The sequence below is a fragment of the Lepidochelys kempii genome, chromosome 6 (genome assembly GCF_965140265.1).
Source record: "Lepidochelys kempii isolate rLepKem1 chromosome 6, rLepKem1.hap2, whole genome shotgun sequence".
Taxonomy (NCBI): Eukaryota; Metazoa; Chordata; order Testudines; family Cheloniidae; genus Lepidochelys; species Lepidochelys kempii.
Genome location: NC_133261.1, coordinates 93,212,084 through 93,230,828, shown reverse-complemented (window position 1 = coordinate 93,230,828; position 18,745 = coordinate 93,212,084). Strand labels below are relative to the sequence as shown.

General features: G+C 45.5%; 1 protein-coding gene across 1 annotated transcript; it reads left to right on the top strand.

Annotated features, from left to right (window-relative positions):
• The first annotated feature begins 4,156 nt into the window (after nt 1-4,156).
• NOXRED1 (NADP dependent oxidoreductase domain containing 1) lies at nt 4,157-18,745 on the top strand. Its single transcript, XM_073349287.1, has 6 exons — nt 4,157-6,747; nt 8,037-8,218; nt 9,635-9,815; nt 11,115-11,269; nt 12,290-12,512; nt 17,198-18,745. The coding sequence occupies exons 1-6, from the start codon at nt 6,590-6,592 to the stop codon at nt 17,430-17,432; spliced, it is 1,134 nt and encodes a 377-aa protein (XP_073205388.1). The 5' UTR covers nt 4,157-6,589; the 3' UTR covers nt 17,433-18,745.

Below are 18,745 nucleotides of genomic sequence, written 5' to 3'. Positions count from 1 at the left end.
AACAAAGGACTGGAAGGTGTGAGGTGGGCAGATAAGAGTTGGCCACTGGAAGGAGTCTGGGCTCCCACCTGGGAACTGACCAAGGAGGGGAGACGGAGCCTGAACATGGGGTTTGCTGCAGTTTGGCTGGAGCTCTGGTCTAACCAGAATGGATGATGCTTTAACCTTCATTTCTCCATGCTAATCTAAAGACTTGCATGCTGTGGTCCAGTTGACTAATAAACCTGGCTCCTTTGAAAACGCTGCCTGTCACTGTAAATACTTCATGAGGTGCATTAATTCTAAAGAGTGGACAAGTCTCTACCAGGGGTCTGGCTCAACTGGACTCACTGAACGGAGCTCACAATGTGAAGCAGGCGTGCTGGAGCCTCAGAGGTTCAGTTGAAGGAGGTGGTGAGGCTTTGTGGCCTACTCTGCAGAAAGAGTGAAACCCCTGTGGGTCTAGCACTTGAAGGGGTTTCTCCTAGAAACTGTCCCAAAGCTGGTGGCATAGCATCGATGCTGTGGATCCGTGACAAAGTGCAATTCTGGAGTCCTACGTTAGCTGGTGGTGAGGCGTGCACTGAGTGGGGTGAGTGCTGAGCTGCGGCATTTGGAAGGGGGGAAGGGAAGTTCGCAGGAATCTTGATAGCTGCTTTGAGGTTGCAAAAATGCAGCACTGGGAGTGGAATATGCCTGAAAGGGACCCCGGGGGAGTGCCAAAGCATCCTTTCCCATGTTCAGAAATGTGGGGTCTCCATGGAAGGTTTGTGAACAGTCTTTGCCTGCCTCACGGTTTGTAACCGCTGCAGGGAGCAATGTCCAGCTGAGAGGGGCACCCTGGTAATGCTGCTGCCTTCAAATGCCAAGTGCTGCCTGTGGCAGTCGTCTTCTCCTTTCGTACGGTGATAGTGGAACAGAGAAAGCAATGGCGTGACTACAGTTGGATCTTAAAGTCTCTTCTCCAGTCCAGAGCAGAGGGGGCAGCCATGTGAATGGCTGTGACACCTCCAGGATGAGCATGGATTGGGCAGTTGTCAAGGATGTGTCCAACAGTTTGCACCATGCCACAGTCTCAGTTTGCAATTCCCTCCCTTTCCATCTACGGAGTAAGTATGCACATCTTCCCTGTTGGGTGCGGATATGGTTTAAAGCTGTCCACATGCGCCGACAGGAGGAGAAGCCCGGCACTTGCACAGGTGGGTTGTCTATTAGATTTTTGTTTGGTACACTGGCAAACCACCCAGGCTTCAGACTATCATCTGCAAACTTCCTTATTGTCCACAAGGAGGACTGTAGAATGAGACCAGTAGGGTTTTCTTGATTTTAGTCAGTCGTGAGGGGGCTCTTCTAGGTCATGGTGGAGCAGTAGTGTGATATTACAGTATTATGTACTCCATAACTTGCAGCATCTTGTCGGCTATTTGCTGGCACAATGTTAGCCAATAATGATAGCCGTGGAAGTGCTGCCAAGTATGCAAAGAGCGTTGTTAATTTTGGTGTCCACTAAAATGGTGTGTGGGCTTCCTCTCTGTTACGAATTACACCTGAGAGGACACGCACACAACTGCTACGAATTACACCTGGTAGGACACGCACACCAGTGCTGCGAATTACACCTGGTAGGACACGCACACCAGTGCTGCGAATTATACCTGATGGGACACGCACACCAGTGCTGCGAATTATACCTGATAGGTCACGCACAGTTCGAATCTAGGCTGAGGCACAGAAACAAAGTCCACAACTGCAGAGTTCCCAAAAGACACTAAGTTTATTACGCTCGAGCGTGGTGCCCCCCTGCTAGCCAGGAGGGGACCCTGAATACAGATTATACAAAGGTTATATACTTTTTAGCAAAGCATGTTGCCCTCGTGCATCGGAAACCTTAGCTAATAAACAAACCCTTGTCTTATCTACCACCTATCCCTGCTTGGTGCATTCCTCGTGCTATACCAGTATGTTAATTACACAGCATGGTCCTAAAGCCATGCATCAGTAACTTTTATTATCAGGATAGGAGGCCTCACATCAAGGCCAAGAGACAGGGAGTTAGAGACTAACAAAAACCAGATACGGGGAGTCAAGGCAGACTGGAGACAAGGAGGAGGATTTTCACAGGGATTCAGTATCTAAGGATCACTCCTCCTGGTGTATGATGTGCTGGCATTTAAACAATGGTGGGCCCCAAACCAAAATGAAGTCACATGTGCTAACTTTTCCTTAACGCTCTCCAAACTGGGACACAGTATTCCACTATGGAATGGACTACGGCTAGTGTTGATATTTGGAGTGTGCGGGCATCGCTTCCCCAAGATGTTCCTGCAAGCTTCTGTATGATGTTGACCCTGGCCTTCTTTTTCCTTTTGGTTTGTTAAAGATGGTGACAGAAGCTGAGTGTGCAGACCAGGGTTATCCCCAGGTGCTGCAGATTATGATCATACATCAACTGTGACTTGCAGAAATTGATGTTTAATGCCATCTTGGCCAGGGTATTTTTCCAATGAAAAGCTAAGACCACTGGTTTTGAGGCATTTGGATTTAGCTGCCATGCCTTGAAATAGGTTTCTAGTGTGTTTAGGTCCTGTTCTAGAACCTTTTCTGAGGTTTCAAATGAGGAAGCCTGAGTAGCCAGTGCGATGTCATCTGCATACATGAACTTGCGGGAGGATGTTGGTGCAATATCACTGATATATAGATTGAAAAGTGCTGGAGCTAGAAAGGACCCTTGCGGGAGTCCATTGTTCAGTCTTTGGGGGCTGCTGACAGCTTGATGGAGATACCCTGTGAATCTGCAGTTGCTTAGTGTTTCCGCGGTGAGCCTAATCGTTGGGCGACAGGGAATGGTTATTGCAAGTTTCAGTGGACGTCCTTTCCGCCATCCTGTACCATATGCCAAACTAGGACTGATAAATGCTGTTCCTGTTTTAAGATGGCATTGGTAGCTGGCTTCTATGTAACTGGTCAACACAAGGACTGGGTCACAACAGTTTCTGCCTATTCTGAAGCCAGTGGAGGAGGTGGACAGAGGCATTGTCCAAATAAAGCCTGGAAAAGCAGCAGGTGTTGATGATGTATTCCCTGAGTTGCTGAAGCATTTGGGTCCAAGAGCGAGAACGTGCTAGCTGCTCTCTTTACAAACATCCACTCCTCAGGGAGAAGAGCAAAAGAATAGAAAGCAGCAATAATTATAGCCATTCTTAAACCAGGAAAAGAGGCAGCCAACGTGAAAAACTATTGACCTATCGTGCTTCTTAGTGTCTGCTATAAGAGATGGGAGCAGCTTCTACTTTGCAGAATGAAGCCATTGTTGGAGGAACTGGTTGTGGCAGCATGCAGCACTTATGCACACAGTAAGTCTGACCATGGGATGGCAGGGCTCTGATCCTGTCCGACCTTGCAAGCAAAGCAGAGTTGAGTCTGGTCATATGTGGGTGGGAGACCTACCAGCTGCAGGAAGTGGTAATTAATTAGGGTACTTTTTCCCCAGAGTGGTGCTAGGAGGTGATGGGTTTCTGATGAGATGTAAGGTCATTACAGATCTCATGGCACTCTTTGCAAAACCAGTAGGGTGGCGTCCTTGTTAAGTGCCAACCTGGGTCATTCTATTCTTTCTCCCTAAATTTCCCCTCTCCTACGTGGTAGTTTCAGTGAAGAGTAGCATCATTCTTTGTTTCCTGTCCTAAGTGGTTGTGTAATGTTGTTGTGTAGCTGTTTAAACAACTGCTGCACTCCATCCCCTGGATGAAGTGATCCTTGCGTAGAGTTCACCTGAAGTTTGTAAAATGCTTTTGGGCTTTTTGGAATTAAAACTACCATAGAAATGTTAAGACAGCGCCCAACCCTATCCCCAACCTGAAAGAATCTGTACCAAACTTACCCCTCCACTTTGCTCTGGGAGGAACACAGGAAACCAATGCAAAAAGGTTGCCAGCACCTGCCTAGCATCTATTTTCACAGGAGCTTCGTGCCTGAGGGTATGTCTGCACTGTAACAAGACACCTGTGGCTGGCCTGGGTCCGCTGACTGAGGCCGGATGTGGGGGGGTTGCAGAACAGAGTGGGTCGTTTGGGCTGTAGGGCTATAAAATTGCTGTGTAAATTGGGCTTGGGCTGGAGCTTGGACTCTGGGAATCTGCGGACCAGCCGAAGCCCAAATGTCTACACTGCAATTTTATAGCCCCACAGCCCAAGCCTTGTGAGCCTGAGTCAGCTGCCATGGGCCCCCTCTGTGGGTGTTCTATTGCGGTGTACGCATAACATGAATGGCCAATGCTAACCTAACCACTAGGTGTCAGGGTTGCAGAGCTGCACCCAGAACTGTCCGGCTACTCATGTTAATTTGATGAGGTGGAAGTGAACTTCCTGCCTCCAGAGACGCTCATGACTAAGAATAAGATTGTCATGGAGGTCACTGAAGTCATGGATTCACTGACTTTCAGACACCTTCTTGACATTTTTCACTTCAGCTTCAGGGCGGCAAGGCCAGAGCTGTCAACTGGCTGGGGGCACCCAGAGCTGTGAGGAGCTGCCGCAGCGGGGGGCATCAAGAGCTGCAAGGAGGTGCCACCGTGGACGGCGAGTGCTGCACCCTGCTCCCCTCCTGCAGCAGGGCTTGGGCTCTCTTTCCCCCACTTGGGCTTCAGTCAACACCCCTTCCCCCATAACCTCCCCCCTCCCCATTATTTTTAGTAAAAGTCTCAGACAGGTCATGGGCTTCCATGACTTTTTGTATGTTGCCCATGATCTGTCTGTGACTTTTACTAAAAATACCCGTGACAAAATCTTAGCCTTACTCATGACTCTTCTAACTATTATTTTCTCCCATTCTCTGTGGGATGAGAGATGTGGTCCTGGACCCTTAAGGGCCTGGGCTCTGGTGGCTTTTATGCAAACAGCAAGGTTCTCACCAGGACATTTGGTAACTAAGCAATTGCCATGACAACTTAACTTGTTTGGATTGAGTTGCCTGGATTCCAGAATAGGAGGTGACCTGCTGTTGAGAACCTGAAGCCCGTGGAAAAGGAGTCCAGCAGGGAGGCAATGGGTAAAAGGTCTCACCAGGTGGGAGATCCAGGAGGCTGCTGAGGTTTTTTTCTCAAGCAAGGAGCATTATACTGCTTGATGAAGGGGGTTTTGTCATCAGCACTTCAGCTGGGGCAGGACTAGGTACAAAATTCAGACCGTAGAAACTGCAGGGGGTTTGTGTGTGTTAGATCTTCAGGCAGGCCACCTTTACCCACCTGAGTGTTCCTTACTCACACCACTAGAGTCAATAGAGCTACTTGGGGGAGTAATGGCTGCAGGATCAGGCTCTTTGTCTTTTTGTGATGTTATAAACAAAGCGGTTTGCTTATAACTAGAGAGTCTTGGGGTCTGGCTTGGCGCTACAGGCCTGCTGCGGACAGAGGGCATCTTTGGCCATATTCAGCCTCCTTTACTCACTGGGTACTTTGCCTGAATAAGAAGTGCTGGAGAAAGCCTTAGGAACACCCTTTCCCTGCTATATTATCTTTGTGTAGTCAGGGCTGTTTTTGGGATCAGTTTCAGATGGTCACAGTTAACAGTTCCCAGCCCTTGGGAGGAGAGGAGGAAGTGCCTTATGTTGCTCAGCAGCCCCCCATACTGGCCGCTCAAGCAATGACTGACTCCAGCCCTTCTTGATGAGAAGAGCGGGTCAGCCTTGGGTTAGGCCAAATGGTGCAATAAGCTATCCACTTCACTGAAACAGGCCTGACTGTTGCCTGACTTGAAGAAGCTGTTTACCCAATGACTAAAGAAGCCCCACTGTTGTCAAATTAACTGAAATGGTGACTTCCCAATATGGGTCCGAACCTGGAAGATGCTGAGCACTTTCATTTCACTTGGAGTCAAGGGTGCTCAGAACTTTGTCTAAAATTGGGAACAACCAGAGGGCCCAAGCTTAGTGTCCTGTGTTTGCATTGTGATGTGCTCTGCAGTGAGACTGCATGCTATTCCTGTGGAAACCACGGGTGGCTCTGGTGAGGCTCTGACCCCAAGCAACGAAAATACCAGGCTCTATTCTGAGACCTAAAAGCTGTTCAGCTTCTCATGCTGAGGGGAGGGATACAGAAGGAAGGAAGAGAGACGCACATTCCCTGAGAGGCTTGGGGGGAAGGAGGAGAGGAAGGTGGGGCACACAATGCTGACAAAACTCAGACTGGTGATGAATGAAAAACATAATACTTGGAAACTGGAATTGCTCACCTTGGCTCTAGTTTTCATCTTACCTGTAGCTTAGGAGCAGAGCAGCCCATACTGCGCCCTTCCAAGTGCTGTGTCGGCAACTTGTCAGTTGTTGCCATCCACAGCTACACTTCATAGAATGAATTAGATTGCAGCTCCATGGAAACAATAATCCCAGCATGCAATGCTTGATCTCAGAGGCTCTGCTGCATCACATGCTGAGATCTTTCTGCTCCTCCTTACTACTGGTAATATTTGTCATGTTGTTGAAGTAGAACTAGGTGTATATTGGCTACCCATGCTCTGTGGGAGGAGCTGGGGATTGGCTGCAATGCCAAACTGATGGATGCTGGGCCACTCTTCTAACTGCCGCTCATTGCTGAAGGTTCTCATGCAGGGCCACAATGTCAGATATCATGGTGAATTTGAAGTCCTTTCAGTCTGAGTGTGCGGTGGAAGAATGCAAACAGTCCTTGCTGTGTTTGAGAAGCCGCTGCAAGGGGCTGATGGTGAATGCATGTGCCCATGCTGTCTTCTTCTGCAAGCTGCTCCATGCCCTCAGGTAAGGCCGAAATAGGCATCCTTTCTTTGATGTTTCTCAATATTGAAGAAAGGAGCTGGCTTGACAGGCCTGGAGACTGAAGGCCTCTATTTATCCCCAGAAAAAGGGCAGCTACTGGCAAGCTTCCCCTTACCAACAGACCTCAGTTCTCCCCTGGTGGAAATCAGAGGAGTGAGAGAAGAGTTCAGCCTCAGTGACCCATTTGGTCTTTGGCTAAGATTGTCAACAAGAAGCCAGTTAGTGCCAGATGTGGTGGTATATTTTATGATGTGGATGCCCTTCTCACTAGAACAAGGCCCCCAGCTGATTCAACATAGGTCATGGAACAGTCCTCAGCATGCAATGATGTGTATTGGTTACTATCTGTCTGGGTGCCCTGGAGGTGGGACACTCCATATCTCATTCCCAGTCCCCTGAGCTTGTGAGTTTCCCCATCTGTGCTGGGTAAGGTGAGTGTGACCATTCCTTTGGGATGTGGATCTTATTAAGACCATCTGTGTCTCTATCATCTCAGGATTAGATCACTTGGAGCTATACCATGAGACCATTCAGAAGCTGCGGTTAATTCAGAATGTTATGGGGAGTTTTGCGCTGGGAATAATAGCTCCCGTGCTCTGTGAGCTGCACTAGCTGCCAGTGGGCTAGTGGGTGGAATTCAAGGTGTTGGTTTTGCCCTTTAGAGCCTTAAATGGTTTGTGCTCATATTACCTAAGGGGCACCCCTCTCCCCATGCCATATTACTGCAATTGTGGTCACCAGGACTTGAGTTGTAGCCCCTTGATAAAGAAGAGAAGGAACTGCTGGCAGGGTGTCTTTGAGGGCCTCTCAGGTCTGGAATTCACTTCCATTTGTACTAGAAATCTGTTACCTTTCTGTTCATGCTGCAAAACTCCGCTTTTCTTCATGGGTATTTGAAGAGAGGACATGGTAAGGGATGGATGGGGTTTTTGTTATATGGCATGATTAAGAAGTGGGGCAGGATTGGATTATGGTGATGTGGGTACCTAGCAGCGGATCTAAGGCGACTATAGATGTTGATCATTGTGAATTTTAGATCTTGGAAAGGAGTAGCTGGAGCTTGGGCTGGCTGCTGCTAGCTTTTATGTTTTAGAAATGAGAATGAAAACATAGCACTGACTCTTTAAAATATGGGACAAGTCTTCTCTCCTTTCAGGAAAATCTGGTCAGTGGTTCCTTCCTGAGGAGAACAGTGTAGGGACTAGTTTCAGGGTAATGGATACATTGTAGTGTCTGGTGGAGTGATGTCAGCTCTGTGTGTCATTTCTCAGGCAGAAAGAGAGTGGGAAGGTTTCACTGATTTCCTCCAAGGAATCTATGGGCAGTGAAGGCCTGAAGGTTGGGATTATTGGTGGAGGCCACATTGGGAAGCAGCTGGCCAGGGCACTACTGGAGCTGAGTGGCGTTTCGTCTCAGAATATCCACATCTCCACCAGGAGGCCAGAGACTTTGTGTAAGAGCTAGTGAATCATGGGAATTCAAATGGGTAAAGACCTAGCATATCTAATCCAAGCACCCCTGCCACTGCAAGTCTCATAGTGTGTTTTCTCCTGCTTTGGCTGTCTCACTTTCAGTGTCCCAACTCGAGTTGGTCTGAATTTTTTTTCCACAGAAAACTTTTGACTTTGTCAAAAAATGAAAGCTCAACATTTTCAGCAGAAAGCAGACACTTTTTGTGGAAAACTTTGTTTATCTGACAACCCAATTTTCCATCAAAAACCATTGTGATGTACACGTCTTGACCAGCCCTAGACCCAATCAATGGAGTTTTTACCCTTTTCCTTTCAAAGTCTATTCCACAGGCTGTTAGATTTCAGCATTAGGAAATATTGATAATTCTATATTTTCCTTCTTTTTTTTAATTTCACTCCATTATTCCAATCATACCTCCTTAGAGCACTCTAAACAAGTCATCTCCTCCTTGGGACTTACAGCCTTCAAATATTTATAGAGAGTTATTGTATCCCCCACGTTAGCCATCATTAGGAAAAGTGATATATTTTTCTCCTTTAATCTTTCCTCATGACTCAGTCCCATCAGCCTCTTAACTGGTTTTGCTGCCCTATTCTAAATTCTCCCTGGCAATTTTTCACATCATTGCTCAGTGGCTGCAACACTAATGCCTACACATTAAATATTCACTTGATGGATTAAATACCTCTCCAAATCAATATCCACATTGATCTGAAAAGCCGTTACTGCCAGGGACTCTCCTTGGCCTATCACTGTAGGGTCAGTAGCACAAGATGCTTCTTTCTCTCTCTACTCCAAAATGTTAAAAATACCAAGTGAAAAGGGGTGCATTGGTGCTTGTGCTACGTTATAGATCGTAATTGCGTGCAAAATGTCCAATGCCACATGAAGCTGTTACATAAACCAAGATGAACAGAGGATAACTTTCCTATAGGGAGACGCTTACAACAATAAAATCCTCTCAAGGGGCAGAGAGGGAGGGGGAGTTATTAAATGGCTTTTTATAGGTCTTGAAAATCACCCAGATCCTGAGGGTTAGCTGCTTCAGTTAAAGTTTTAATCAATATTCATGACATGGTGCCAGACAACCACATTTTCTGACTATTTATTCCCAGCAGAGAGGCTCATTTCTCTGTTACCTGGCTACCATGGGCTGTGCATCAATAATGATAATGGGTAGCTGCTAATAAAGCTCTTAAGGGCCACCTGGTGAGAGGACCTGGATTACCCCATTATGAGCTGAGGTAACGCATGCTTCTCACACCTTACCAAGGTGTGCCTGAGAGCAAACACCACGATGACCCTACACAAGTGTGGATGTTGCAGACTATCTGGCTGCTGCTCCTGGCCTCTTGGAGCTGGGGTGATGATTGCCTTTTCTGTTTGTCTTCCCTAGCAGAGTTCCAGCAGCTGGGAGTCGAATGTTTTTATGACAATGGCCAGCTTGTGGCCTGGGCAGACATTGTGTTTCTTTGTTGCCTCCCATCTCATCTACAGCAAATCTGCTCAGGAATTCATTCTGCACTCCGGGAACCTTGCATTGTGTACAGCCTGGTCACTGCTGTCCCGCTGCCCAGGTAGTATTGATTGCACCAGTGCTGGTGTGATAGCCCAGCACACTAAATCCCCTGGTTTGTCCACACATCAGGCAAGTACAGTGCCACCACTGCCAACGTGCCTGACCTGGCATGGTGGCAGCAGTGTTGCCAGCTCTCATGATTTTATCACAAGTCTCGCAATAACTGGTGGTTTTCTTAAAGCCCCAGCCTCGGGAATCACATGAATACATGAGAATTTCAGCGTTTATTTTTTAAAAACGTAAGTTTCTAGCTCTCATGGTTGAGGAGAAAAGCTTGAAACATGGCCTGAGTGCACCCTAAGGGCTCAAAACCCAGGAGGCCAGAAATAAAACGTAGGCAGTGTGAAGTATTATGTAAAACAAATTCATAATTTTTAAGTTAACTTCATTATTTGCGGGGGCTGACCTAGGATTTTTGAATGTTTGGGGTGGTGATATTGGGAGAGGTTCAGTCTCTGTGGCCCATTCAGTTCTTGGCTGCTCTGCTGAGAGGCTAACAAGGGGACAAATGTAACAAGGCTCTTTGTGCTGAAGATATCTACTAAGAACAGTGCTGAGACCCGCAATCTCATTTTACACAGGCTACTGAACAGCCATTTCATGGGAACAAACACCCTTCAGTAACTACTGAGATGGGCTGGATTTAAACCAGGACCCTAGCAGTGAAAAGCTAATGTCCTATTACTGGCCTTCAGAGTCACCCAGTCCTTCTCTTGGGCTTCTATTATTCTGCAGGATATAGAAGTTACTTTACCAAAGTAGGGAGGGATTAAGGGCCAAGTCCTAGTCGGTGGAAGTTCTATCAATATTGGACCAGGATGTAGCACAGACTCACTCCTTCCCTTCCTTCAAAAAAACAAAACAAAACAAAACTGCTAGAGTCCCAGCTGTTCTGTGAAATGTCTCAGCTCTAACATGCTCAGATTAGAATCCTAGCAGCATTGACTCAGCCTCCTCTGACTAGTGTATTTGGTGCCCTGCACTTTACTGCATGTGGTTCTTTCAGACAGGATCTTAAACATTTAAAGTTCCGTCTGCTGTGTGGGCATTGACCATCCCTGGAACTTACTGTAAGAGCAGAGATTTGCCTTGTGTCTGGCTATAACATTTACCCTTATCCCCTCATGTTGTCCAGTGTTTGCTTTCTTTGCACCCCAGAGGTGGCAGCATTTCAGTGATGCTGTAAACAGAGTTTGGAATAAATGGTATTATAGAAATGTACTTTTATTCTCCTTTGGTGTGCCACTCTCTGGGCACTGGATACCTTTCTGAGTTATTTGAATGACTTTGCTTTCAGGTTGAAGCAGCTCCTTTCCTACAGTGCCATCCTGAGGCCACAATACCAGTGCACTAGCAGAAACTTAAGGAACATATGGGGGACAAATGGGACAATCACAGCTGCACTCCAAGACCCTATTGTTATACAGGCTACCTGTCCCTGTGGTCCCAAAGGTGAATGTATTTCTCCTCACTTTGCAGGTGTTTTCCTGTGGAATTAGAAACAATGTCTTTGCTTGACATTCACACTATTCTGAGCCTGTCCTAGCCCCAGCAAGATTCATGAACAGGGCTGGCTATAGAGTAATAGCTACTCAGTTTCTATGTCACCTGAGCAGCACTGAATGAGAATAATGGTTTGGAAATGCAGAATATGGAAGAAAAACCTCCTAATAAAAATGCTGGCAGGGCTGTCACTGGCTAGATAAAACTAGACTGGACAAAACACAGAATTAATAGCTAGTGGGGGCCAATCCTGTATGGGCAGGAGGATGGAGTAAGTGACCCCCAAAAATCTTTTCCATCTCTGACTTGTCTGATTTTGTTAGAGTTTGCAAGTACTTCAGTGCCCCGCCGTTACGGTCAGGACAATTACTGTGGAGAAGACCTCTCTCCATGTGTATGCCTCTGGAACTCTTTTCTGACTCTTCTGAGAGCCATCGTTTCCTTTGGTGAGCGAGCAGGAGCCTTGGCACTCTCAGATGGGAAAGCCATGAATGGGAGCTAGGAGGCCTTCTGATGGAGTATAGATCAAGACCAAGTCCGTATTTTGGTGTCAACCCTGACTAAATTCCAACTTGGGAATTGACTTGCCACCCCTAGATTCTCCCATCTCTTCCATGGTTTCACCTGGATATGGTATTCCTCTTAACTTCCTGTCCTAAACTGTTAGCTGTCGTTTCCTACCACAGGGACAGCTGCAGTGGATGAGTGGTCCCTTTATACACAGCTTATTTCAGCCCAACGTGCTTTACATGCTAGATGGGTATAAGCTAGTATATTATTGTTACTTACTGGATTTGAGCCTCTCCTCCCTGGCGTGTAAATAAGAACATTGTGCGTTGTTGCCATGTTGACCCTTCTTGATAGGGAACAAGAGAGGACGAGACATTAAAAAAAAAAATCTCTGCTGTTTCCTTCACATCAGTATGTGTAGTGATAACTGACAACGTTTGTTCTCTGATTGTTGTGCAGAGAGAATTGCTGTGACTGGCAAGTGGTTGGAGGCCATTTTCTATGCAGCCCTGAACAGCTGCATGTGGTGGCGTCTGCCCCACCAGCGCACACTGAAGTTACTGAATGACATATGTTTCCCCGAGCACTGCCCCATCTGTGCAGAGCAGAAGACTTCCTGCCCACGCTTTGTGTGTGGGAACTTTGTCAGCCAAACTTTTGTCTCCTCCCTGACTCAAGAGGAGTAAGTAAAGTGCCAAACTTCAAATGTTTCTACTTGGCCATCCTCCCTGAACTTTTGCCACATCCCAGGATTTGAAAGCTAGGAGTCTTCCTATTACAGAGGAAGAATATGGTACACGCCCTCCTGACTTCGTGTCATGCACCAGTGAGTGCTGGGTCAATTTTCAAAAGCGCTGAAGTCTCATTGATTTTAATGAGACTTGGCTTCCAAGTTCCTAAGTCATTTTTGAAAATGGGACTTCAGCGCTTTTGAAAATGTTACCCTGTGTGATAAGGGATGGACAACCCAAAGTCCAATATACTGCGAGTTGTTAAGCCGCCTGAAATCCACCTATTGAATACTTCAGTATCTCACTCTGAGCCCCTCTACTCCAGTTTTTAGAGATAAGAATTTACTCAGTGAGGATATGTAGGATATTCCAGTTGTACAACTTGGTGTGAAACAACAGAACACAGAAATGTCCATACTGGACAACCCAGACTGGTGGGCCTTCTAGTCCACTATCCCGTCTTTGACAGTGGCTAATACCAAATGCCTGAGAGAAGGTTCAAGAAAACTCATAGTAAAAAATTGAGACTAATCTGTCCATAGGGAAAGTTTCTTTCTAACCTCTCATTCAGTGCTTGGGTTCTGCTCTGAAGCAGGCAGGCTTATATCCCTTCCTTTAAATAAATTAAAGAGAGAGAGGGGAAAATACATGTAATGTGTAACTGTGGCTGTTCTTAGCCATCTAAATGTCCAATCCTGTTTTGAATCCTATGACCCTGTTGGCATCAATGCTATCTTGTGGCAGTGAGCCTACAGGTTAAGTATGCAACATATAAAAAAAATATTTTATTGATTTGAAATTTGTGGCCTTTCAATTTCATCAAATGTCATTTTGCTCTTATGTGAGAGGACATGATTCACCATCTCTGGATGGTTCATTATTTTATATACCTCTATCATGTCCGTTCTCATTGCTCTTGTGGCTAAACTAGACAGTCCCCATATTATCAATCTCTCTTTACACAGAAATCTTTCCAAGATTTTCAATCTTTCATTGCTTATCTTTGAAACCCCTTCTATTTCTTCTCTATTTTCTGCTTGAGATGGGGAGACCAGAACTGAACAGAGTATTCTGGGTGAGGACGTATCATTGATTTATGCAGTGTTATTATAAAACTGGCATTAAATATTGTCAACATTATTTTCCATTCCATTATTTATGCAAACTAACATTGTTTGCTCTCTGGCCACTGCACATAGAACAGAAATGTTTTTCCTAAGTGGTTACAGGTAATTTAGAACCCAGCGACTTTGAGTAGTTCATATTACTCTTTCCCATGTGCATTATCTTGCACTTGTCAACACTGGATTTCCCCTGTCATGATATTACTGTTCACTTAGTTTTGCAGGGTCCCCCTGAAATTACTGACTGTCATTTCTAATGTTGACTAACCAAAATAATTTCATGCCATTTGCAAATGTTGCCAGCTTGCTGTTTGTTCCTCTTATAGATCACTGATAAATCTACTAAGCACTGGCTCTAGCATGGAAACTTTGGGGCACCCTATTTTTTGCATGGTGAAAATTGATCATATATTTGTACTCTGTTTCTGGTCTCTTCCCCACTCTCTGATCTATGACCGAATTTTACCCTAGGATTCTAATTTACAGCAACTTCATTGAAGGGTTTTGGAAGCTCAAATGAATTGTTAGCTGCAGGGCTTTGGAGCTCCACTCCAGCTCCAGGCAAAAATCTGCAGCTCCGCTGCTCCGCGCTCCAGCTCCGGGCTCCGCTCCAAAGCCCTGGTTCCCTGATTCCTCCATATCTATTGTTTTGTTGATACATTCAAAGAACTTTAGAAAGGCATGATTTTTCTTTACAGAAGTTGTGCTGGTTAGTCCTAACATATCATACTAATCTAGGTCTTTTATAGATCTCTTTTTGACTGTCATTTAAACCAGTTTACCTAGTACTGAAGTGTGGTTCATTTGTCTGTAATTCCTAAGATCCCCCAAGATAGGTACATAATTTCTATTCTGTCTAGTAGCTCCTGCTGCTGGCCTTGCACTCCCACTCCTTTTCCTTTTTCATTCCCAATCCTCAGCAAAACTTTTGGTTTTAATGTTTCCCCCTCTTCTTGTTAAAGAACCACCACCTTGACTAGCAGTCTGGAGAATATTGTCCCTCCCTGTGTGGTCCCTCATGTCTACAGCCCGCCAGTGCCACCATACAGTTATTGTTGGGTTTTGGATGAAAATGATGAACAATGTTCCTTTATCCTTTTCAAGCACCCAGACTCAGAGTTAGAGAAGAGAATGGGGTGTCAGGAGACTTAGGTCCATTTTTTCAGTCTGTCACAGACTTCCTGTATGACCTTGGGATGTCACTTCCTTTCTCTGTCTCAGTTTCCCATCTGTAAAATGAGGTTAATCCTCATCTAGTTCATGGGGAGAGGAGGGTGTGAGGCTTTATTTATTTGTAAAGTGCTTTGTAATCCTCAGACAATGCTATACCGGAAAGCTTTACCGCTGCCGCCTTGGATGGCTTAATCTTGTGGCGCTTCTGGCCTGCTCCCACCAGATTTGCACCAGTTTTGTTTTTTTGTTTAAAACATTTAAGTTAAATTTAGTGTTGGTGGAAGTTGCTAAATGAACAGTCCCAGAGTCTGAGAACTGTTTTTTATCCTCCCAGAGCCAGTGCAGTGGCAAAGCTAGTTTCCCTCCCACTCCCAATGTGCCTTTGAGGGACAAGTGCTAGGAGGAAGAGGGGAAGTTCAGTCTCCAGGGCCCACTCAGTGCTTGATCTCTCTGCAAAGACTGCCAAAAAGGGGGCTAATTTGTCGGGTGATTTTTCTTATGTGGTCACCTGTCCAGAACAAACAGGGGACCATCTGGTTACGGGCAGCCCTCTTTATCATCTTGATGGTGGATGGATCTGCTTGATGTCTCCAGATCATGTTGCCATGATAGAGTGGCTACATCACTTACCTAACATCTGGTGTCAGAAGCCATATGTCCGAAGATCTGTCCATTAAGAACCAATCTGAGATCCCAGCAGGGCACTGAACAGCAGTTGGATGGTGTGCCATTTCCTGGTGGTACCCACAGTTCTGAGGCACCTCTTTACCACCTGCTCTTAGTCAGTGTGAGGAAGCCATAGACCAGTCCTCCTACTCCATGGGCAACACACACACTTCCCTCTAGGCCTTGCAGACCCCACACTGTCACTCTGCAGGTTAGTGATTGGCACACTCTAGCCCTCGAGCCCGCCGAGTGTTTCCCTGGAGTATCCAGCCCCTGTTCCACACTTACAGTATTCACAGATTGGCTGCTTCCAAAGAAACAGCTTATCAGTTCCACCTTAGATCATGGGTCTGCTTAACACACACCACTTATACTTGATTTCATTATAAACAAATCTCACTTTATTTAACAAAACATAGAGATTCGAGTAATAGCAAGTAGAAATATTGAAAACAAATGATTACATATAAAATAAAATTATAACATGGATTCTAGAGCCTAGAGATAATTAGCAAGATATTCTCATGTCTTGTAGAATGTTGCTTACCCCAAAATCCTTCTCACAGTGCTTTACAGCCAGGCTGGCTGTGACACCCCCCCCCGCCCCCGCCCTTTTCATAAGACAAAAACACTGTTAGCTTGCCTTCTACATGAAGAAACCTGTGTGTCTCTTTGCCCCCACAAGATATACCAGTCTGATGCTTTGTCTTCATTCACAGACAGGACACCCTCTTGCTCATTGTTTTTTTCCTATAGATTTTTTTCTCTCTCTCTCTTTCGGCAGCTGGCTCAGTGTGGCCAGACAGAGAGATAAACATCTATTATCTCCTGCCTGGAAGGAACATGTCAGAGGTTTCTCACCACCTGGTAACCTGCCTTAACTCCCAAACCTGAAGAACATAATTTTCAGTATAGATACATAACTCCTTAAATATTATCTGTACATACATTTCACAATGATTATGTTGCCCAGTGGGCTACAGGCTCTTGGTAGAGACCTCATATGCCACCCTTCGGTGAACCCTTCTGGCATATTATGCAGTTATCCACTCCAAGGAACCTGTGTAAAACCTTGTGTGTTCCCCCTGTACCCTCTTGTCAGTGGGCACCAAGAGATCCCTGGGTCACATGTGATAATGCTTTTGGTCACTACCCAATGAAGGCTTGATTTGAACTGAGTACTAGAGAACTCATTACCAATTCTTGAACCATCCCTCCCCACTAATTCTGTTTTCTGCATTATTGTTTGATTAGTTGTTTGATTAGTTGTAGTGCAGTGTGATGGGCATAGAACAAACATGTATAGAGATAGCTGGAGGATCATCCTGAAGCGGACGGTTCTTATGGATAGTGGAAGAAGATCCAATGGCAAGGCACTGACACTCTTGCTTTGGGGCTGGTCTGATGGATGTGTTTGTTTATGGGTATGCTACTGGATGCAGTAGGCCCATTAAATCCAGTTTGTTCAAGATCATCCCATTAATACCAGAGTGAGTTTTGCTCATTGTGGGTGGTTCTGGCTTTGTCCAAAGAACTCAAGGTTCTGAATCACATAGCTTTCTCAATGGGCTAAGACAGAGGACTTAAGACCAAAGAAAGCCATCTTGTTAAATCACAGGTATGGAACCGATAGCTGTTGCCCATAAATAATACACCCTGTTTTCTCTTCCCAGCACCTTCCCCTGGTTTGACCTAACAACTGTACAAATGAAGGAGTCTCCCTTCAGTCAGCTTCTAGCAAGGAGTGTGCTTCTCCAGAACCATCTTACTTTGTTTTACTGTACCTCCTTTGGAGTTTTGCTTGCAAAGAGTGGAGGGATGGCCAGCAGAATTTCTTCTCTTCCTGCCACAGCAGATCCCCGTATGGTGCTGGGTCATGAGTCAATGTCCACCCACAACTGCTATTGATGTGACTTGGACAGAAGACCCAGGGGATGTTCCTAACACTGATTCTGAAGCTTCATACAGTATAACCACAGTGTGATTCCAAACTTCCTGGGATGGAACTGCTTTGCTAAGGTTTAATGCTGAAGAGAACTGTGACAGAGATTAAGACCCCTTTCCTACCAGTTCCCATTGCAGGATCCATATGGTTATGTGTGGTGGAGGAATGTACAGTGAGGACTTTATCCTGCAGTGGAAAGGATAAAGCTGGAATGGCATGTAAACCTTTACCTGACTATCACCCACAGCACAAGCAAACTGCAAAGTAGTGGGCAAATTAAACAGTGAAAGTGAATAGCGTTCCTGACTCATAATTCTCAAGTACAGGCAAGCTTCCCAACTTGTATGCATCTGCAATCTCTCCTAACTTGTGACCACTTGGTAACATCCTCACAGAATGTGAGTTGGCTACCGCTAAAATCTTTGGGGTCTCTGACTTTTACATGTGTTAGCTCTGAGTTCTCTCTCTGGAAAGGGTCACCGTTCAACAAAGTACTGGACACAGTGAGCCAACAAGCATAGCTGTTACTGAACAGTCCTGGAACCTAACAGTGATGACTATCTGTCCCACAGCGAGGTGGGGAAAAAGTGGGAATTTGCGCTGCTTGCTCTTTTAAATGTTTAGAGTAACACTGCAGATTCCGCTAATCAGTGCATGTTTTTATTTATTTCTAAGAGTTTGTTTTGGTTTTCTATTAAACCTGCTTGCCTGGGAAGTTAGCACTCTGCCAGATAACTGCTTTATTTCAATCCAAGCTCACTTATTAAAATGGCATTTTGTCCTAAGACCTCAATTCAAACTGTTGGACACATTTGTTTTCTGTAGCATTTTTGATAGGTAAGCAGGAGAGCAGCCTTACAGTGGTTGCAGTCCCACCACATTGGGTTTTGAACTAATAAGATCTCACACACTAAAGAGGATTGTGCCTGTTCGGTATTTGGACTGGGGATCAATGAAATCCCTGCTGCAGAAAATGGTAGTGATGATTCGGTAGGAAGTATTTTTGCCTTTCAGTCAGGATTGAACCACCACTTAATCATAGTGCCAGGAGATGCCTTGCTGCTGAAAATGCTGATGAGACCTAAAAGTGTAGGATGAAATGTAAAACCAAAACCCTAACCATGTAAAAGATTGCATGATTCTTCTCTCAAGAATAAGGGTCTTAGACCTGGAGTCCTGGCCAAATTCCATCTAGGGCAATTCAGTGCTTCCTCCTTAAATTCTTTCTTCAGTTTCAGTTGGATAAAATGTTCTTCTACACTTCCTGTCCTAATCT